At 37.0% G+C, this 23,312-nt stretch overlaps 1 protein-coding gene across 3 annotated transcripts in view; it reads left to right on the forward strand.

Annotated features, from left to right (window-relative positions):
* The window catches only part of Hs3st4 (heparan sulfate-glucosamine 3-sulfotransferase 4), a 374,969-nt gene that overhangs the window by 123,943 nt on the left and 227,714 nt on the right, over nucleotides 1–23,312 (forward strand). The window contains exon 1 of one of the 3 annotated variants that reach the window (XM_063226696.1): nucleotides 22,843–22,874. The exons of the other annotated variants lie outside the window; for them this stretch is intronic. Within the exon in view, the coding sequence (XP_063082766.1) occupies nucleotides 22,858–22,874 (17 nt within the window). The 5' untranslated portion in view covers nucleotides 22,843–22,857. Of the gene's footprint in view, nucleotides 1–22,842; nucleotides 22,875–23,312 lie in introns of those variants that run through there. 3 annotated transcript variants of the gene reach the window in all.

Genomic DNA, 23,312 nt, shown 5'->3' on the forward strand with positions numbered 1-23,312 from the left:
ACACTCTTACAGTGCGAATTAGATTCCACCATGAGTTTTGGTGTAGCAACTTGGGACGTTGTCAACAGTGAAAACTTTGGGTCTTACTAAACTAGGGAAGTTTATCTTGACTTTGTGGAGTAGTATTTCTTTTTTTTAAGACCTCCTTCTCCCAGACGATGATGATGGTTTCTCAAGTCTGAGGACTACTAGCATAGAGAAACTCTGGCATTGAGCCACGGAAAAGCTAAGGGAAGGATGTTGTCTAGGAAGTGACCTAGTGTCTGTCACCAGTGAGTTGTGGTGATATATCCTCAAAGAGTCTTACCATTTACCACAAAGTAAGAACAAGACTGCACGTGGCTACGCTTGTGTCTCATAAACATTCTAAGAGAATAAAAGAAATGTGGATTACATAGGACTCATTTCACGTGTTAGTATTACAGTTTACAAATGCACAAAGCAGTATATCCAGTTATCTATGTTTAGGGATAAATACACAGACATTAGAAGAGAAGGGAGAGTGTGCTAGGAGAAGAAACTACACAAGGGATGTCATCATGATTAGCAAGGTTTTATTTCTCCAGTTGAGAGACAGGTAGTTCAGCTTTTGTTAGTCTTTATATTGGTTTGTCTAAAATGCACCATCACTAATTAATTTTGAAAAGAGAGATTCTTTCAAAATTATCCCTTTTAGGCTCCATAGCAGCACCCCACTTCTTGTAGCCTCAAAACTTGCAACCACTTACTAAACATCTCCCACCAGAAGAATCACTAGGTACTCACCACCTCATGACCTCCCATGTGTAGACTTTTTCTATATTTCAAAATACTGTTTTACACATTTCATACTGAAAATGACTCGGGGTGAGTGTGGATATTCTTATTCCTCAGTTGACAGACGATGCGAGGAATTGTGTTGGCTAACATTGACTGAACACTGTTTCATGTGCCGTTGACCAAGAGAAATGGATACATGCATTTTTCAGTAGTCTCATCAGAGGTCGCATTGGACAGAGGAGGAATCTAAGGTTGTGTAGGGAGCCTGAAAAATTTGCTCCTGTTCAGTAAGTGTCAAAGTCTGAAGTCAAAATTGTGTCTGCATGAAGGTGTATACTGTATTTGCTGTTCTGTTCTCTCTTCACTAAAGACAAGCATGGTTCTCTAATTTGTTCAAGGTTGCTTGAGACTGTAAACATCACAACATTTTCTCTACACTATTTTAGTTTCTTTGTTTTATTTTTCACCCACTATCTATAAAGTCTGATTTGTTGATGACAAGCATTGAAAAGTGACACTAGTTCTTCTAACCAGACAGAAGCGAACTTAGGAAACTTCAAGTCAATTGAGGAATGGAAAGGAAGATTGTAAGACAACACCTAGACAGAAACCAAGAGCCTTTGGAGTCCGTGAGCAGCATCATTGGGAGCTGTGTGCAAGTCAGGGAGGGAGGAGCTGGCCTTTTATGTGTTGAGGAAAAGTCATCCTGAATGGCATTCTTAGCAAACTGACGAAATGGAAGAGAGTAATCCTTTCTGCAGCACCAGAAAAAATTCAGGAAATTATTAGAAAGGGATGAATGAATGCTGGGGACTAAGAATGTAACATAATGGACTTTCCCACGTTCCCTGACTTCTTTTGGACCTTGCCCAGATACTGGACACAGTCAGATGCTCAAATCACATAAAGATGGATTAGGTGGTGAAGCAGTCTTTGTCAGAGACACACAGATGAGAAGTTCATATCCCTGAGCAGGCAGTCACATTATACAGTGAAAAAAAGAAATAAATACATCTTTGCTGCCTGCCATCCCCCAATGGGTAATTAAAATGATGCCACTGCTGTTTTTACTACATTCAAAAGTGTTTTAATTTGTATTTAGCCAGAGGCTTTCTAGCAACAGGAACATTTGTACAAATCTAACAAATAATTATAAATAAATAAAGTCTCCATTTCTGCTATTTGGGGGAACATTTCCTTCAGGTAACACATTTATAAATCCACCTGTTTGACAATATGGAGCTAAAATAACAGGAGAGCTTGAACTAGCTGCTTAAGTGACAGTTGAAATGGTGTATTTGTCAGCATAGAAATGAAAAACAATATCACGCAGGGAGGTAATCTAGTCCCAGAGGCACCATGGACTATAAATGCTAAATTACAATAGACCCAGAATATAACCTTGCATAATTCTTGAATAAAGGCTATGAGGAATGGAACACTCAACGTAGCAAGAATTCAGACTGGAATTCTGGGGTAGGACGCTTACCCCATTTATAGTTAAGGTGGCTTCAAGACTACTAATAGAATCTTTAGCTGCTCTTCCCAAACAGCTGTATTTGACAGCTGTTTTGAATGTGTAACATTGGTGAAAATCACGAGAAAAACATTTAATGAGAAGTTGTTAGGGAGTTTGGTGCCTTATTACTCGCTGTGGATGCATTTTTTTTTTTTTTTTTTTTTTGTTCCCAGCCCTTCTCAAGTGGGCATGGGTTGATAGCAGTTTTGTTTGCTCTTCCATCCAATCTCAGTTCATGGATTATTTCAAGTGGAACCTAGGTGACAGCAGATTCCATTTTGAATGTAATAGCAGATCCTATTTTGGGGAGCAGGGCTAGCACAGATACTGTGTTTCCATTGCAGACTGTTTTGGGGTCCAAAACTCCTTGGACACCATCCAGCTCATTCATGTTTAGATGAGATATATGCAAAGCCTGAAGACAGATGTATGTTTATATTTCACTTTCCTCTCATTCTGAATGACTAAGGTTCCAGGGAAGTAAATTAGAGTTGGTGATGGCCTCAGTAGAAGATAGTGTTTGCTGAATAAGGAATAGGTTAAAAATTATGAGGTCTACTTTGTAGGTGTCTTCTAGGGACTCTTAAGAAATGATAGAATCTTGTTCTTTAAAAAACCCTGCAAGTAGTTGGTCTTTCCAACTCCTTAAATATATATTTAAACATTTTGATTAATTTGTAATTGTATGTATTTATAAGGCAGAGTGTGATATTTCAATACATGTTCACAAAAATTCTAACTATCCTGATTTGATGTTGTACATTGTGTATGTGTGTTGAATTATCACTCTGTCGCCCATAAATGTATACAATTAAAATAATTAAAAACAAAATTGTTACACTTAGAAAAAAGACCAGAGGAAAGAGCAGAGGAAGAGGAAACTTTCTCATGTCAAATATGGCAGAGTTTTGAAAGTCCAGCGCCTTTGAGGTGTGGAAGGCCTTAGTCACTACCTCAAGCATCTGAAGGGATCTGTGAATTCTAACCAGGAGAGCCCATTCTATGGTGCGTAAGAGGTATGATTCCTTCTGTGTAACAGAATCATTAAGAAAGTATGGGTAAACTATATTTTCAGTGGACTAATTGACCTCATTCTTTGAAGAACTCTGGCTGTAATTTCAGTACTTCTGTTGAAATGTAACCACTTTTATTGGAGTAGGCAATGCAACATGGTAGCAGAGACCTGGAACCAGGCTGACTGGAATCCTTTCTGCAGCTGTGTAAGCATGCTTTTGTTTCCCAGGTCTTCAGTGGGATTCCTCATTGAGGAACAAGTTTGGATAGTGCATTGTAAGTATTCAGTAGACATCACCTCCTTCTACTACTATTATTTAACTATATCAATTTGTCTAAAACTCTCTTAACTATGGTGAAATGTATCATCTTCTGTAGCCTTCCCAGAACTTAACTAACCTGATTCTTTCTCTTTATTTCTGCCTCTCTCTCTCTCTCTTTCATTCAACATTTACTGTGTACCTGCCATTTGTCAGAAACAGGTAGCTGGTTCTAACAAAAGATAATTGGTCTAGATCTAAAGGAAAGCATAGTCTAATGGTAGAAACCAAGAAGTATATGATTGTAATTCATATTCGCAGTTCATTTCTCCATCTCTCCATAACTGACAGCATTTCCTCAGCATGCCATTAACCTGCAGTCTCTTGATGATCTACCAGTGTCCAGTTGACTAACTAGGAACTCTGTTGGCTGTGTTTACTCATACTTTGTCTTTAGGACACCAGTATTTTCTTTGCCTTCTCATTGACCCTTCTACCCTTGAGCACTATAACTGGTTCTGCATTTTTCCAGAGAATCTGGAATAGGTCCAGCTCACTGAAGTGGCCCTTACCCTTAAATCATTGCATCTTTTTAAAATAGCGCCAATGCTAAGCCAGAAAAATCTTTAAGCCCTTTTAAGGTAAATTTTTCTACTAATTGCAATGAGGGGGTGGGAGGTACCACCAGAGAATTCTCATTTGTGATTTGCCTTCATTGCCACTAGGTGTCACTGTTCTACATAAATAAAATGGTACCACGTTGGCCTTGGCCCTGTGAAATTTGGCCTTTGGTTAAAGGGATTGGCAGGTTGAGGTGTCCACTAGATTGGAAGTTGTCAGGTAACCACCACTGCCATCCAAAGACCAACCACAGTGTAGGCAACAACCCACTCGAGGGCCTTGGAAATTCAAGTATTGGTCACATGTAAATCCTGTACTCTGTTACATACCCTCTTTGGTATTGATCTTTTAAAATAGATCTTTAAAGATTAACTTCTTGGAACAAATGTAATATATTTATGGAATAGAAAGTATATCACTTTATTATTTATGTAGCTGTTTGGGAAGAAATATCTGGCTTTATTGGAATGCTATATAGAAAAATCAAAAAAGCTCGTAAGACCATTTGATCTTCTACCAGCAGTCTCCTCCCTGAATGACGAAGAGAACCATAAAGTTGCACTTTTAGATAAAAGATGGCATTTATCACTTGATCCTTTCTTCTCTTTTTTCTACTTTTAGGATAGTTGTGTTTTCTTAGCAATTGTGAAGGGTCATTGGGAAAAAGGAAACATCCTCTCCACCCTCCTGCCAGTCTCTGACACACGGAAGATGGTTCTGTAAATTGTTACTTGGCTTTCATTGTGTTTCTCACACTGAGGTGTAATGTTCTTTCTAGTGTTTATAAAAATACAGGGCTTTACTGCCTTGTTCAGTGATCATCACTTCCACAGTTTGGTATGTGATAAATTGTCAGAGTAAGTGTTTAGTCAACCATAAGAGAGTAGGGACAGTACGTTTTGCCCTTGACATGCTACTTTTGGAAGAGTGTTTAATTGTTTCGGTCAACTCATGATCACAAAGGCAGATAGCACTTTGAACTTTGTGTACCATGTCCCTTGAGATCAGTTTTAAGGAAGGACCACTCTCTGCTGGAAGAAGGCTTAGTGATTAAAAAGTAGAAATTATAGGTAAAAAAGAGATCATACATTAGACATTTCAATTGTGTAATATTTGTCTTACATTACGGTGGTTAAAACCAGAATGACATGGCCATGATGTGTTGACCAATAAAAACCCCCTTATTCTTTTCTGTCAATCAGTTCTTACCGCTTGAGACATTCCTAATCATCTTCATATTTTGATGATTACTTGGAACATGATGGAGTGTGATGGAGATAGTCTAGATAAAATTCCTGTCTATAATTCTTTAAATCTCTCTGATATAAATATCCTTAAAATGTTACCAGGAAGTCCTTTGTTGCAAATAACTGGCAGAAAGCTTTGCTTATTGTGGTAGAAATTTAAGATTCGTTTAGGATTTTTTTTGAGCTATTTTGAGAAGCAATCTGGTACAATTCAGAAGCTTTACCATGGGTATGGGCTTGTGAACACAACATGGAATCTTGACTATTCTAATAAGAGTATTTTGATAAGTTATAAAGAATAGCTTTCATATTATATTTTACAACCAATATCATGTAGAATGTTGGTCATCATATAACTTCCAGGGTAGACAGTGCTTCCATGTGAATAGTTTTTGGGGGCAATGATAGTATAACGGTAAGGATAATGTAATAACATTTTCCTAGAACAAAATAGTGAAATTTTCCATAAAGGGCATTTTTAAATGGGTCATTAACTCATTTTATGAGTATTTTAGTGCTTTGTGCACTGTGAGGAAATAATGCATCAACCTGCAGGCACCAAAATTGATTCCAAATATAATATCATCACTTAGTGAACATCCTCTTATGAGATTTACATATGGGGCTGGGGATTTAGCTCAGCAGCATAAGCGCCTGCCTTGTAAGTGCATGGTCATGAGTTCGATTCCCAGTATGGATTAAAAAAAAAAAAAAGAATACTTACATGAGGTGTTACATAGTTTTGCAGTTTGGGTCATATAGACAGTGTAGACCACACCTAGATATTATACTGCTAAACCCAATCAGTAGGTTCTCTGTGATCAAATAGACTTTTTGTCTGAGACAGATGAGTTTCATGGTTGGCTAGAGGAAATTTACATTTAAGTCTTCTAGATTTTTTTCTTTTACATTTAACCCAGAGTCAGAGTCAGTCTTGTGTACTTCTTTGTGTTATTTGATGAGCATTCATGAGTGAGTCTAAATTGTCTTCTAGTCCATGAGTTTTAAATGTAGATTGCCTGATGAACCTTAAGACCTGTGCTGATGGGGGTGTGGAGCGTATTGTTTCTAGCCGCAAGCGTAGTCTCAAACTCAGAACTACAATGAACAGGACGGGATTATCCATGGATAAGTTTCCTGAAGACATTCTGATGGAGGCTTATAATCAGTACAAACTGTAATGGCCATAGAGGAGTTGTTCTGCAGATGGCTTTTTTCTTGTATACTCAGCACCATCTGGCACTTTGGGGCTGAGCCCAGCCCCACCACGAGAAGAAACCTTATTTCCAGTGCATTGGCACAAACTCACCAGTCAATGGCTCCTTGACATTTTGGACTCTTAATCATATGTGGGTCCAGCTGCAGAATGTGCCCTTTCCAGTGGGCAGGGAAGTGGTTCCAATGAGGTTGACGTTTGTTCAAGGAAAGGTCGCCTCAGGGAGTCTTGAAGATTTGGGTTAAAATTGGGAATTAAACATAGCACTGTGAACTATTTGTTTTAGGCTCAGTGAAATACTTATGATATTGATGTAGAAACCTAAAAATTTCATAGGGAAAGATCTGAGTTTATGTTAAAATAAATGAAGATAATTGCATTACTCAATGCAGGCTTTCTCCAGTCAGCCCTTAAAACACTTCATATGGATTTTAATTTTTTCACTTATCTCACTATAATGTGACTTTTCTTTTTCTTTCTGTTTCTCTCCATGACTGTGAATTCTCTCTCTCTCTCTCTCTCTCTCTCTCTCTCTCTCTCTCTCTCTCTCTCTTCTCTCTCTCTCTCTCTCCACTTACCCCTCTCTCCCTCTGTCCCTTTCCCTCTCTTTGTGTGTCTCTGTCTTTTTGTACTGGGAATTGAACTCAGGACTGTGATTTCTGAAAGGAAAAACTGAGTGAGTATGCTTGTGTGGTTTGTAGAAAATCTTTTTCTTTCTAGAAACTAGGACCTGGACAGATGTGTTTTTAATAGCTAGTAAATAGCTTCAACTCACCGTGACAATTTACTTTATGCTTATGCTTTATTAATCCCATGATAGGAAGTCACTGAGATATGATTCCAAACACGGAATCCTAGAAATCAGGATTTATCCAGTAGTTATCTCAAATTTAAAGAGATTTGTTCCTTTGTTTCAAATATCTGATCATGCTTTTCTTTTGAATATATGATCATATTGTTTTAATATTTCCCAAGAGAATGAATGATGTGAAAATATGCTGGTTCTAGTGTTTACCAGTTATGTGATCTTGAACTAGTTATTTGAGCCTCTGAAATTCTAGTTTCTTGACCTATTCTAACTAATAATGATGCACCTTTGAAGTAGTGGATTTCATAAAATTAACCATATGAAGAGATCTGCAATATAAACAGTAAATGCCAGCTATTTGCTAAATCTTGACATGAAGCTTCCCTGTACTTCTAAAGCATAATTTTCAATTATTTTCTCCTCTAGTATCATTTTCTCCTTGGAAAATTTATTTTTGTTATCTATTGCTTCAGATGAACCATCCCCAAATTTAGTTGATGGAAAAGACTATTATTATTTCTCATGGTTATGTGAATTAATTTATCTCCACTGAGATGTACTTTGTTCTCTTAAACCCTTTCAGTAGAACTTGCCTAGCCTTAGCCTCCCAGTGATTTGTGCTTTTCCTGGGAGCTGTCCACTGGTATATTTCCCTGTGACTTTCTATATTGCTTGGGATTTTCACAGCATAGTGGTTTCAACCACACAGTCCTCTCATTGGGAAGCAAATTTTCAAGAAGGATTTCTAGGCTGCCTGGTGGAAAATGCAAGGCTTATGAGAAAACCTTATATCTGCTCTGCTTCGACAGTATTTTGCTGGTCAAAAGTAAAATCTATCACCATTACAGATTTGAAAGGAAGAAGCTCTAGGAGGGCATGAATGCTGGGAGGATATCTTTAGAGACCAGCTGGCAAAGTAACTGTAGTTCTTTTGGCAAAGAGGCTTTAGAAATAAACATTGTGGAAGATCTACCTGATGATTAGCTACATTGAACAACTCTAGTCAAGTTCAGTCTTTCAGTCATGGCTATTAATGAGTCCTGTTACACATGTATTAGTGACTTGTGGCTTTGAATGCAGGATTCTCTGATTATCATGCAGATCTTGGCCTACATTATCATTCTAAGAACCAGGATTACTTTGTGCAGGATGATCAGGCTTGGCAGTACTTGAACTTCATTTTAATGGATTTTAAATGGCTTCTTTCAAGTTGCCCAGTGTCCTAAAGTTTATATCCTGTGGTTTTGAAGTGGTTGGCAGTATTTTGCTCCAACATAAGCTTTGTATTTGCATTCCTGGGCTCATCTGCAGATAAGGTAGAGGAGGAATTCCTTGATCACTCAAGCAGACTTTTTGCACATTTAAGTTTTAAATTTCCCAAATGAATATATGTTTATAAAAGAAGAGAAAGGAGAGAGGCGAGAGGTGAAAAGAAAGAGGAAAGAAGAGAGAAAAGAGAGACCAGGCACAGTGATGCATACCTGTAATCATAGCATTCTGGGAGGCTGAAGCAGGAGGATTTCAAGTTTTTAGCACAATCTCAGTAACATAGTGACTTAGAGAGACCTTGTTTTAAAATTTAAAATAATTAATGAAAAAGAATTGGTATAAATGAAGATTCTGGGTTCAATCCTCAGTAACAAAGGAAAGAAGGAAGGATGGAAGGAAGGAAGGAAAGAAGGAGAAAAGGAAGGAAGAAAAAACAAAGAGAAGTGTTAAAGCAGAAAATTACATTTCATACAAACACTGTAAATTTTTATTCTCTCTAAATGTATCTATTTTTTAATGGCTCGGCATGCATCTTCTAAGGTGTTTCGCTATGCTTTTGCAGAGTATGTTTATAGTTTTGTTACTTCTTAAGCAAAATTGAGATCATTCATTCATTCAGCTGGAAATTCATTTTTATTCATTCAGAAATTATTTACAGAGTGAGAAATTATGTTTTAATTTTTACTTTATTTCAAAACAATATACTTGGACATGTATGTGAGCGCATAAAGTGACTCTCATTCTTTTTAATTGCTGTATATGGTTATTCATGCAGTCATGCATGAATCTGGTTTAGACCTGAGATATCCCTCCCACCAAGGCTCATATGTTCAGAGGTGGGACTTTTGGGAAGTGATTAGGTTAGGCAGGCACTGTACTCATTAGTGGATTAATTCATTGAGCTTTCCATAGCTGACTGTACTGTTTAGTGATGGGCCTGGTTTGGAGGAGGAGAGTCTCTAGGAGCAAGAACTTGGATTATGCATTCTTGGCTCCATCATTAGGGTCTCTCTGATTCTTTGGATGCTTTTCTGTGCCTGGCCTTTCTACCATGCCCTCTCTTCCTTGGAGCTGTCTAACCAAAGGTGGACTGAATCCTCTGGAACCATGAGCCAAAGTAAACTTCTTTGTAAATTTTGGGTTTTAGATATTTTTCCCCAGTGTTGAGAAAGTGACTAATACACTATTTCTGTAATAATGTTGATATAAAGCACTCTTGCTTTTTATTGCAATCCAACAGTGAGTCTCTTTGAACATACATCTTTGTGCATACATGCATTTAAAAATGGAAGACAGTCTAAGAAGTAGAAACACTGAGTAAAGAGAAGAACCTTTTAAGTTTTGATTAACTTGCTGAAAATTAACTTTCAAAATGACTGTACCAAGAAATCTCATGTAATAGTCATGATTCAGTACTCTCTGACAGCTCTAGGTATTCTGTCTCTTTGTCTTCATTTTTGTTAACTGAAGGCTAAGTATTACTGGTTCACTATTTTAATCTGTCCTTGACAACAAGCTTATGAGTTTGATATACTTTTACTTATTCTTTTCCTTTAAGTTGCCTATTATGATGTTTACTAATTGTTCTGTTGGATTGTTTGGCTTATCTTAGATTCCTACAGTGCTTTTTAAATGCTGTTAGTAATTGGAAACATCCCTTCTGAGAAATGGGAACAAGATGGACAGTGACTTACGTATATAAAGACTTATTTTAATATACCGTGAGGCCTAGAGACAGGAAATAGTGGACATTTGTTCTTAGGCTTCAGTCTTCTCAGCACTGGGTCTCTGTGTATCACCAGCCATCATGGGTGATCAAGTAAATTAAAGTATGGTGCGCATTGTTAGGCACAAGCCTCAGTTAGAAAGGAAGAGCGGGAATAAGGAAAGGGCTTTAGCTTGAGTAGCCAGAGAAAGCAGGACTGAACATGAGGATTGGAGCAGTCAGTGAAAAAAGAACAGACTACTTTTATGGGGTACCGCAGTGGGCCGTGGTCTAGCCAGTCGTCATCACAGTCCTGGTTTCGTAGCTCTGGAAGAATCCTCATGGCTTGAGGTCCAGTCCAGTCCCCATGAAATGCCTGTCACAAACAGTGACAGTATAAATCTTGCTCTGTTTTCCTTGGGACTCAGGGGACTGCTGGTTCAAGATAACAGCTTCTGGCTGTTGCTCCAAGGGAGAAGATCTGGAACTGAATGTTATAAAAGCTTGTAAACAGACAACGTAATGAATCCTGAAAATTGCTTTAGTTCCTCTTACTTCCATCTTGAAGGAGGATGAGACAGAACAGTAGGTCAATTTAGGGTCTGTAAACTTCTGCCAATGATCAATATACCTGTATCCAAAGTTCTAAGACTATAGATATAAAATGAAGGTCAAGGATTGTTCTCTTTTAGTTACTTACTGAGCATTTGTAGTCTCAAGTGGAGAGTCTTGGATTTTAGCAAAAAACTGCTTTTAAATTCCTTTCTACCCCAGAAGAAAGCACAAATTCATGACCCATGCTATTAAAGAGTAAAGGTGAAGGTGAAGAGTTTGTTTCTCCTTTTTTCCTAGGGTGGTCTCTTGCTGCATCCCGAGTCTCTACTTTTTCCTCTGGATCACAGATTAGCAGTGCTGGTGGCATCTTTCCTCCTTATCAGAAAGCTGAAGCTTTGCTACAAGGACATTTATAACATCTGCAGTGGGGCCAGGAAAAGTCAAAAGAAATTGATAAGGAGTTTTGAATTAACTCACTCACACTGCCTGTCACTTTGGTGTTAATGATACTGTGTTCTTTGTCACTGTTCCTTGTATTTTTCCCCCAATTTGTCATCAGTAACTCAGTTGTATTTAGAATACCTTGTGGCTCACAGATACTTACATTTTGAAGGTAGCGAATTTTGCCTTTACATTTGTTTGTGATTTTATTGTTCTGTTACATAACTTAAAATTTTTTCTTATATATTTATTTTATGTGTAAAAGTAGTCTTTTTTTGGTGGTCTATGTTGGGAAAATACTTCTCATTTTCCCCCTTCAGTGGGTAGTGAGATATCTCAGTAAGGACACCAAGTTTTCTGTGTGTGCATGGTCTCTTTCAGCATTATCTGTCATGCTCCAGCCAGCCTTTCCATGACTACAGCTTCTTAGAGAGTCTGCTTATCCTAATGCTGGTGTCTAGGATGGCAAATACCTGGCATGCTCTTTCCTCTCCTAACATCAGAGGATTCAGGGGAGGGGACCAGGGCACTTCTATTTTCATTTTTACTTCTACCAGCAGTTTCTTATGTTGTATTAAAACATCCTGGGATTGTTAGTGGGATTACAGTGAGGCAGGATGTTAGCGCATGACTTTTTGATCCAAGGACATGATGTGTCTGTTAACTTAAGGATCTTTATGCTCCAGTATGTTTGGGTTATTTTCCTTAAATCTTAAGCATCTTTTTATTACATGTACTACCAGGCATTTTAAATTAACTATTATAATTATCACATACCCTCCATTGTAAATTCTTATTGGTATTTAGAACTACTAATTTTTACTTGTAATAAGTTAGCTTACTAAATTTCTAATTTTAAAAACTAAGTTGATTTTAGCAGTTCTTAGATAAAAACTACAACATATGCAAACAATGACATTAATGCATTTCTTTATAATTTTAATAGCCTTAAATTTTTTTAAACAATGTAATGCCTGTAATACCAGAACAATGTTAAATGTTAACAACCAAAAATGCATACTTATATTGTGTTTACACCTAAGGATGATTTTTGCATTGGATGTGAGCTAAATGTCCTTTATGAGGTGAAATAAAACTCCTGTTTCTAGCTTGCTGCGAGTTTTTGTTGGGCATTTGAGCAGATACCTATCAAGAGTTTTAACATTTATGAAGATGTATGTCTAGAATTTCCTTCTATGTTGTGAAGATGGTTCTTTTCCTAACAGATCCCACCAGTACAGTTATTCTGTTATCAAGAGGAAAAGGTGAAGTGACTTAGGACACAGTCAGCGACCTCTAGGGAAACAAAGGACAAAGTTTTGTGCCCTTAGTGGTCATCTTGATGGATTATCACTGCTTCCCCAGAAAATCCTACTTTTTCCTGTTGTATTACTGACTTAACATACTGCTAAACTAAACTCAGCATTCTATTATACAATTTTTGGCATTTGAATTTATGCATTAAATTAATCTGTTCTTTTGAGGATTTTATTTCTGAGTAAAAGTTTGGCTTTTGTGTTAGCTTTGTGTTTTTCTTCAAGCATGATTTGGAATACATGAAGTCTTTTTCTAGTGTTCTAAAATTGTCACATTAAAGTATAGGTTATCTGTTCTAAGAGTATTGGTTGAACTTGTTCATAAAGCTATCGTGTAAACTTAGTGATTTGGGAGGGTTAGATACTCTGCTAACTTTTTTTTCCTCTTTGAGTTTACTATGATACTTTCATAATAGTAACCTACCTAATGCAGACTTCCAGATTTAATGACATAAATTTATATATGGTGTAAAACTTCCCCACATTTGTAGTTATTTCCTTTTTATCATTCTTAACATTGTTATTTGTGTCCTCTTTATTTCTTGATCCATCTTGCCAGGAGTTTATTTTATTGCTCTTTTACACAGCTAGCTTTTAATTTTATTGCTGCAGTCTCCTATTTTTCTTTTTTTTTCTATTCCATTTATTTCTGCTTGTATCTTTATTCATTCTTTCTTTCCCATTTTCTGCAGTTTTTTATTGTTCTTTTTTTCTCCAGCTCCTTGAGTTGAATATTTGGTGTGTTTCCTTTTAATCTTCCTTGTTTTTTAATATAAGCATTTAAAGTTATAAATTTTTCTCAGATTGATGCTACATTCCATGATTTAGATGTGTCGTTATCTCTTTCTTCATTTCCAAATGGGTCATAATTTCAGGTTTGAATTTCTATTTAACTCAAGTTATTTAGAAAACTATTTGAAATCTTCAAGTGGATATTTGTTAACAGTTTTCAAATATACCACATTTATTCCTCTGTGTACACTTCAAAATGTTCAACTTTGGAGGAATTTGTTGACATTTTGTTTATGGCCTAATAAACATATTGACATTTTGATAAATTTTTAAAAGGATATCGGTCTTCTGTGGACAGGCTACAGATGTGTGCTCTGGTCTGAGTGTCCCCTGAGGCTTCATGTACTGAAATTAAACCAGATTGTGCTGTTCAGTGGTGAGTCCTTTGGAAGATGGTAAGGATTAAGTAAAGTCATCAGAGTGGAGCCCCTATGATTGAAAATTAGTGACTTTCTAAGAAAAAGGAGAGAGAGAGAGGCCAGGTAACACACACGCATGCGCACACACACACACACAGACGCGCGCGCGCGCGCGCACACACACACACACACACACACACACACACACACACACACCATGTTTTATCCAGGAGATAACTAGTGTTACCGCAGGAGTGGGGCAGCAGGGCCATCGCAGAGGTGGTCCTTGGACCTTGTATCTTCAGAACTGTAGGCTGAAATCAATCACTTTCTCTCTCTTACTTTTTTTTTAAACTCACCCAGGCTGTGCTTATTACATCACTGGCAACAGAAAATGCAATAATATACACACACACACATACACACACTCACTACTCACTATATATATATATATATATATATATATATATATATATATATATAAAATCTGGGTAGTCTTTGTATATTTTGTTCAATATTGGAGACTGAACTCAGGGCCTTCACATTGAACTGTATACCTCGTTCTTCTGATTTGTTATTTTGAGTCAAAATTTTGCTAAGCTGCTCAGTTGTCCAGGATAAGCTCATGGGCTGGAACTTGTGATCCTCCTGCTTCTAATTCACAGAGTACTGGAATTATAGGAGTACACTGCCCTGATAATTTCTTTAATTTTTAAAATTGTAACCCTCTGACCAAGACATGTCATTTTCTCCATGAAATACTAAGTGGTTTTGTTGCATTTAAGTATTTTAAAGTTCCATTTTCAGGTGAATAAGTTCTAATGACTTTTAAAGCTTCTTTATGGATCACATTTTATTAATAAAATACCCTTCTGGATCACTTATGACACCTCTTACTTTAATTTATATGTGTTCCGATGTTTATGTTACTAGTTCCATTTTCTGTCCTTTTTTATTTGATGCTATTTTGTTTCTTATTTAAATCTTTTGGGATTACTCTGTCTTATGACTTATAATGAAGATAGCTATGCCCTTTCAAAACAACCATTTATGGCACCAAAAATTGAAAACTCTAAATGGACTGGAAAATTCCCCAAGTCTTGACTGACTTGACAAATTCTGCTTAGCCTTTAGAAATAGTTCAAGTATCACCTCTGATGGGAGATGTTTTCATAAATTCTCAGGCCCTGAAGTAGGTGGACTCCTCTTCTTTATTTCTAAATCACTTCATTACATATGAACAGTCTCTGTTCCAATTTTTCCTGAACTTATGAAAATCAAAACAAAATTCTTATTCCATTGTTTCTCACTTTTTTCTACCCTTAATACCTTCTCTTTCCTCTAAATAGTTGTGTTTACCATGCTGTTCTTGGTTCTAGAGTGTATGTTACAGATTTTGAGGTCTTCTGAGGTTCTTCCTTCTGCACCTGGAGGGATTGTAAAGTGAGGGAAGGAAAGGAGTTTTCATACAGGGACTCACTGGCAGCTGGAATGTGTGGTCTCTGTGCATGGCTTCTCTAACATCTCATGGTGGCTAAAAACTGTTCCGCATTAAGGAAACCAGCAAGTGTGGTGGCCAAGGATGAAAACAAAGCAGGATTTTATGAGGAAGTATTCTTTGCATGCAGAAGGTGATGCTGTATCTATTGACCCATTAAAAAGTTTTGACCTTTTGTTTAGTAATTTCCCATTTTACTGCCAGAGTTTAATGGTTGGCAATCCTAGAGTTTAGTGGTTGCACTCCTAAAAAGTGAAGTTGGATTTGGAAGGATCATTCAAGGAGAAACATTCCAAGGGACTTGAGCCATGGCCAAGCATTTAGATACTAATAATGAATGAAGTATATTCCAACTTTTTTTGCTCTATGCTATACAAGTCTTTGGGTTTCACCGGTAGTTTAGATTTTACACTGGTTTTCTATGGGGTGACTGACAGGTTGGGTAATGTCACAGTTAATTTTCATTGTTAGCTTAAATTGTTGAGAGACACTGAGGGATTGTTAAGGTACATTTCTGGGCATTTCTGGTGAGTCATGGAAGCTTGACTCTAGAGACTGTATCTGGTCTCTGGCCTCGTTTTCTGATTTTTCTACTGCTCTTTGTTTCTCAGATGGCGTGAGTGGAGCAACTTATCTTTCTGTGATATTTCTGCTGTGGAACAAGCTGATGGTGCATGGGCAGAACCCTATGAAAATGAGAGCCAAAACAAACCTCTCTTGGTTTAAGTTATGGGCATTAGATATTTATGCTAGCAACAGGAAAGCACTATCCCTATGTTAGGTCATTTTATTTTGTGTTGAAATTTTGCTAACTTTCCCTGATTACAAAGAGGAGGGCATCTTGAAAATGGCTTTTATCACTGTTTCCACTCTTCCACCTCTGTAAGGATTCATGCATATTTGATATTACTGAGAAGGCTATTTGAGTAAAGTGCTTCTTGTTTACCCTGTGCTCAAGTGTCACATTCTTGTCTCCATGTCTCCATGTCCATTTCATGTTCACTTCTGACCCCTTAAGTCATTGTGTGACCTTCCCTTTCTTCCTAAACAATTCCCATTTTACTGCCAGAGCTTAGTGGCTGGCAATCCTAGAGTTTAGTGGTTGACTTCTAAAATGTGAAGTTGGTCTTGGAAGGATCATTCAAGGAGTAACGTTCTGCCTCAGGTCTTGGCCATGGCTCAATTCCCTTATTTATGGTTACTCTCAAGATTGTCCTTCCCCCTCTTACTTTGGTATCTGAAATACAGGTCCCTTTAAAAACAAGGGTTCACCAGAACTGGTGCAGGACAGTTAGAGAACTTGGACAATTTCTGTTACAAAGGAGAGGGAAGTGGTATCAGGAGCAGCACTGTGTGGCCTGTGCAGTTGTATTAGTGTATCAAGCTAGAATGCTTGAAATACTCATGGTAGACTAGGAACTGAAGAATTCATCCTAGGTGGAAACTACCTGCAGAAGTTGCTCTTCAGTTGTTCAGTTTTAGTGGTTACACCTAATTTCTTGATAACAAATGCCTAGGAACATTTCATAAGCTATTAATGGGTAAGAAATGCCTGGGAACATTTCATAAGCTATTAATGGATCTTACCATGATGTAATGACAATGAGGGGGAGGTTGGCTACAGATATCCTGCAAGTCTTCCTCTTGCTGTTGGAAGTAAGTCCTCAGAGTCAGTTTGTTAATGCAGATACTACAGCACTTAGATACCAGGAAATCTCGATCTAGCTTTTACTTTTGCTAAAGGGCACGAGTACAGCCCAGCAATGCAGTCCTAAAGGCACAGGGCAAAGGAGAGCTGCCCCTTTTATCCCTAATGCAGAAGCATTGGCTGACCCTTTTCTGTTGGTTGTGTTGAAGTTCACAGTCTTTCCTAATTGACTAGTTTAAGTGGCACAAGAGGAGGATAGGAAGAGTTGCTGAGGAGAAGGAAGAGTTGGTGGGGGAGAGGATGTGGGGAACAGAAAGTCCTTGGCTACTGATAAGCCATATTTACAGAATTTAAACTGAGTAAGCATTTCTCAAAACTGTGGGCTAAGTGCTTGGGGAGGGCAGCCTGGGCTGGACTAGTCTAACATGAAGGTCCTCCAGTTTAAATCCTTCGATGGGAAAGACACAGCTATAGTTTCTCATACCCTGTGGCTTTTATACACTGAGTCAACAAGGAGAACATTATGTGCATTTTGTATTATATAATTTTGTAAATGAGTAAGATGACTTTTAATGACATCATGGGACCCATGCAAAATTAGGTAAGTGGCTAAGTGGTATAGCTGGGATTGGAATCAGTCTCATTCTGATATGGTACATTTAGATGTCCTCAAAATGAGAAAAGCAACAGGTCTGTCATGGAAAAGAGGCTCCTACTACCCTTTCCTTTCACTTGCTTCACCTTTAATTCTCTTTGTCTCTTCTCTAACTTCTTTCTTCTGAAGCTCTTCAAATGCTTCTTCAGCTCTTGGTTTTACTTTGTATTCTACTGACTCTGAAGAACAACTCCTCCACTCACCTCTGCAGGCTGACCATTTCGTGTTGATATCCACAGCCTGTACTCACTGCCACGCGTAGACTAGCCATTTCCATTTGGGTGATCCATAGCCTTTTAGTGAACTCTGCCTTTTAGTTATGGTCTTGATTGACTGGGTCAAGTTCCTAACAGACCTTGAAATTCATGCCAAATGCCTCTCGCTTCTTTACCACACAACACTTAACAAACCTCCCAAAGGAAGCACACCCAATTCATGGTGCTCCCTCTTCTCCAATCTTCTGCAGTATAACTAGAATGAAATTTTCTTTTTCAGTTAAAATATTATGTCACTTATTATATAAAACCTCTAATAGCCTTTACCACTTTCAAAGTAGTGGTAGTTACTTCTGTAGAATACATTCATTTACTGTGTGAAGGCTCGCCAAATACTCACCATTCTAAGAAGCAGTTATTCTTATTTTCTCCATTTAGACAGATTAGGCAATGGAGACACTTGGAAGCCAAGTAGTTTCCCTGTGGCTATAGAGATAGGAAATGTTGCCGCAGAGATTCAGATCCAGATAGTGTGAATTCAGCAACTTGCCATAAGCTTTGTGGGGAAGTTCCTTCACTTGGTATATCATAACCACCTTGCCTGAGATGTTCAGATTTGTTCCAGTTTCCTTGGCCGAAGTGTTGGCAGACTGGGTCTGGAACAAGGCGCCATTGGAGAGACTGTGGCCAGCCAGGTTTTCCATAATTGACTTAATTTAGGATCAAGGTATTCTAGGTGTTTTTTGTTGTGTACATAAGTATATTCTTAGAGACCCTTGGTGAAAGGAGAACTAAAATTGTTCAGTTTCCATAATGTGAGAACAAGAATAGCCCTGCATAAAAATTTTGCATTGCTTTGGACACGAATCTCTACCCATCTTTGGGGACTAAATCAACATGAAGCACACATTATTCCTTACGTGATGAGTATTTTGCAGTGTGAACAGTAGAATACGATGATCACGGGCTAATACTAAAGACAGCAATTATTATAGAAATGGAAGGATTAAGTCACTGCAAAATTTTCTGGAAAAAATTCATATTTGAATCTGAGTAATATTAATTAAGTCAGAATTGCACAGCACAACCATTCTTCTTTTTTTCTTAAATGAAATGCTGTGGTTTTCTCAGATTGACTCTGTGATCATCAATTTGTGAAGTATGGGATGAGTGAACAATATTGCATTACAGTTCTCAATAGAGGAAAAAAACTGTCAAATCAAGGGCTACACATGTAAAACGGGGTATGTCAGAGTTATTTAGTCAGCCTGGGCCTGATTTTATGTGGCACAAACAGCACAGTGTATAACGTTAGTCTAAAAACTTGGATGGACCTCAAAATACTGAAACTGATACAACACAAAGGTTCAAGAATGCTCTTAATTAATTCCAGTGTAGTGAAACTCACTTATAAGTGCAGTTTAAAACACTTGAAACCAGAAATGCTTCATGTTTTGAATTTTTTCAGGTTTTGGAACATTTGCAGATATTCAGCATGACTAAAAATATGGTGAATATTTAAGTTAAAAAACTTATTATAGTAAACAACATTGCCAAGAAGAAACAAATAATGTAAGTGTGTTTGAAGCAAGGAAAAGTATTTTGAAGGGAATTCATGTGTCTTTTGATGTAATAATCTTTTTTCATGTATTTCAGATAAAAAAGGCACAGAAAAGAAAAAGCAAAGGAGACAAATAAACAACAATAAACTGAAAACAGTAACAGTATAGATTTTCAAAACAAGATGACAGGAATTTAACAATGATCGTAGTATTGCGTATTGTTGTTTTCAAAAGAGTTGCTTTCATTACCATATAAAGACATGTAAAATTGATCTAATCATGAGTGTTAACTGGTCTTTTCTAATAACTAATAATCTTTTAAGAAAATTTTAAACTTTCCTTGTATTTTAATCACATCTCATATAATGCAGTATATCAGATAATCCAATCTAAGCATGTAGTTCATGTTTCATATATTACCTTGTACACATAGCCTAGATATAATTTTATACAATATTTTAAGTAATTTTGTAAATGAGGCAAAGTTTGTATAGGTTGAGCCATCTGAAAGCAAAGGTATTATTCAGCCACTGATTTGTACAATTGGGATTTTCCATCAACCTGTGATGTCACATAGGCACTCAAAGAAGTTTTGAATTTTGGAATAATTTGAATTAGCGATGATCAATCTAACTGTGAATGTAAACTCGGGCATAAATTTGTGTGACCACTACTGCAATCAGAGCAGTTTTGTTCACCACTAAAAAACACTTTTTTGGGCTGCTTCTTTACAACGTATGACCAAAAATATGATGGCTGTTTAAAATTTAATAAATTATTATATTAAAAGATCCAATGACATCAATCTGTCTCAAAATACTTTCCCCTTGCTTCGAAAACAATTACTCAATAATCTTGCTATTTCCTGAGGCAGTTTTTGAGTCTTCTTCACTGAGTATGTTTAATTGTACTGCCATGGCTGCCTCAATATCCTGAATTGTTTCAAAATGTTTATCTTTCACGATCATAGTCCCATAGTCCCAAAGTCCCATAGTTCCAGATCAGGTGAATAACGTGGATGAGGACACACTCTAGTGTTTTTGTGAGCCTGCCTTCCCATCTGCTGTCACTCAGCAGCAGCAGCCACCGTATTTTTAATCATACCTGGTAAAGGCACTCATGAAAGAGGGCTTCCAGGACTGCTTCCGGAAGTGGCAAGAATGATTGGATGAGAGAGTTCAAAAAGATGGGTAAGGGCCAGGCGTATAGCTCAGCGATACAGCACGTGCCTGGCAAGCACAGGGTACTGAGTTTGATTTCAGGAGCTAAAGCAAAAACAAAAACAAAAGCACATATGTAGGGGGAATTTATAGGAGATTAAGGGCAATGCATATTTTATTATAACACCATACCTTTTAAAACTTTATTTAAAATTCTTAAAATTACCTTTATTGATACATTTTAAGTATACTTAATGGTCACATTCATTTTAGGGAATTTGTACCTTTACATGTCATGTACATTAGTAAAGCTTAGACATTTTTTGTGCATTTTGACAACCTGTGTATAATGTGCTTTTGCCCTGCTCCTACGTTATGGCAAGTACTGGTCTGTTCTCCATCACTGTAGTTTGTCTCTTGAGAATGTCGTATAAATGGAGACATGAAATATGTAACCTTTTGAGATTTTTTTTTCACTCAGCATAATGCCTTTAACATTCACCTAAGTCACTGTGTGTATTAATAGTTCGTTCCTTTTTACTGTTGGTGCAGTGTTATGGGTTTGTATTGTGTCCTCCTCAAAATATTTGCCCAATTCTATTCCCCTAGTACTCCGAATGTACTCTTATTTGAAAATAGTGTCATTGAAAATATAATTGATTAAGTTAAAGTCATACACGAGATTAAGGTGGGGCCTTAATGTGTTATGAATGACAGACATCTTTATAAGAATAGAATTGGAGGCTGGGGATTTAGCTCAGCGGGCATAGTGCCTCCCTGGCAAGTGTGAGGTCCTGTGTTCGATTCCTGGTACCCCCCCACCCGCAAAAAAGGATAGAAAAGCACGGAGAGAATTCCACGTGGAGACGCAGAAACCCACAGAAAGTAGAGCCACTGACAGAAACACAAACATTGAAATGATGCAGCCGCAGACCAATAAATGGAGCCACTGAACCTTAGAATGAGGCAAAGAAACATTCTTGCTTGTAGGTTTCAGAGGGAGTGTGGCCCTCACGACTTGGTTTACATTTTTAACCTCCAGAACTATGAAATAAAAAATTGTTGACATTTTAAGTCTCTCAGTTTGTTTAAGGCAGCCCTAGAAGGCCAATGCGAGTACTAAATATGTTTTATAATGAGGGGCTAAAAATTCCTCAAAATGTTTATCAACTAGTGTCACAGATGTAAAATGACCCTAGAGAACATAAGGCAAACATGGCAGAAAGATTTATGGAAGTAAAGATAATGCGGAATAAAACATAGCCGAAAGGACTGAAACTTGGCCAGTTTTGGAAACAGTGTAAGAAGTAACTGCCAGTCTCTTTTCAATGTTGAATGAGGCAGCTCTCCTAATGATAAGGAATATTTGAATATCTCTTTGAATATTCAAAGTAGTTATTTGTATTTTTAGAGATGTCCTATGCTATTTTTTTCTATTTAAAAAATGAATAATCTTTCTTCTTCTCTTTTAAAAAATATGTTACAGGATCATTTGAACTATGATGCATGCCCATTCTATTTCTGTTGTTTAGTATACAAATAATTTCTCCCACAATACTATTTGTCTGAAACGGGCCTTGTAACTTGCTTTGAAATATCTTTTGTGCAGTAGAGGTTTTAAATTAATTATAGGAGTAAATCAATCAATATTTTCATTGATTCTTCACATTATTTCATGTTTTGTATTTCCCCATTCCTATATTGCAAAAGTGTTCTCTTTTATTGTTTGACAGTCATTTTAATATTTAATCTCTGAGTGTTTTTACCTGCAGTTTAATTTTGTGATTGTAATGTGCAGGGTGAATCTTGACTTATTCAGAATTTGCCAAATGTTTATTCAATCTGGCCACCTCTGTACTTGCCATCAGTTACACCAGGCTTCTCCAGCTACTGGCACTAACTACGTTGCTGTGCACTCTTGTTTACAGTCAGGATTGTAATTCTGGACTGTTCCGTTTTGTCTGCTAGCCTGTTTATGTTCTTGCCTCAACAATGCACTTGTTTCTATTAGCTTTGTTATAAGTATAGACACACTCCAACCTCTTGTTTCTAAATATGTTACTATTTTAAAAGTGTGTTTGTGATAGATATTGTTGTCTTAAATTCTTTTCAGGTAGTTTGTTGTTACTGTATAGAAACGAAACTGAGTTTTTAATGTTTATTTTATCCTGGAACTCTACTGAAATTATTCATTATGTTTAACAGGTTCTTGGTAGAGACTTTACTTGGGAAATATACATGCCTTCTGCAGACAGGTGAGCTTTAACTTATTTTCCAGTTTGGATTCCTTTTACATACTTCCTTTTCTTGCTTAATTTTCTTGCTAGGACTTCCAGTATTATATTGAATAAAAATAGCAAGAGTAGATTTCCTTATTTAGTTCCTGATCTTAGGGGTGATTCTTTCACCTGTTCATGATTAGGTTTGATGTTAGCTGTGAATTTGTCATATATTACCTTTATTACCTTGAGGTGCATTTTTTCTGTACCTAAATTATTGACAGAACATGAAAAGATATTGAATTTTGTCCAATACATTTTGTCTATCTATTGGGTGATCACGTGGAGTTTATTCTTCATTCTGTTATGTGATGGATCACATGCATTGATATGCATGTGTTGAATTATCCTTGTGTCCCAGGGTTAAATCTTATTTGCTCATGGTATGTGATTATTTTATTGTGCTTGGAAATC

This window comes from Cavia porcellus, unplaced genomic scaffold (assembly GCF_034190915.1).
Source record: "Cavia porcellus strain 051 isolate PalLab524CR breed Dunkin Hartley unplaced genomic scaffold, mCavPor4.1 scaffold_16, whole genome shotgun sequence".
Taxonomy (NCBI): domain Eukaryota; kingdom Metazoa; phylum Chordata; class Mammalia; order Rodentia; family Caviidae; genus Cavia; species Cavia porcellus.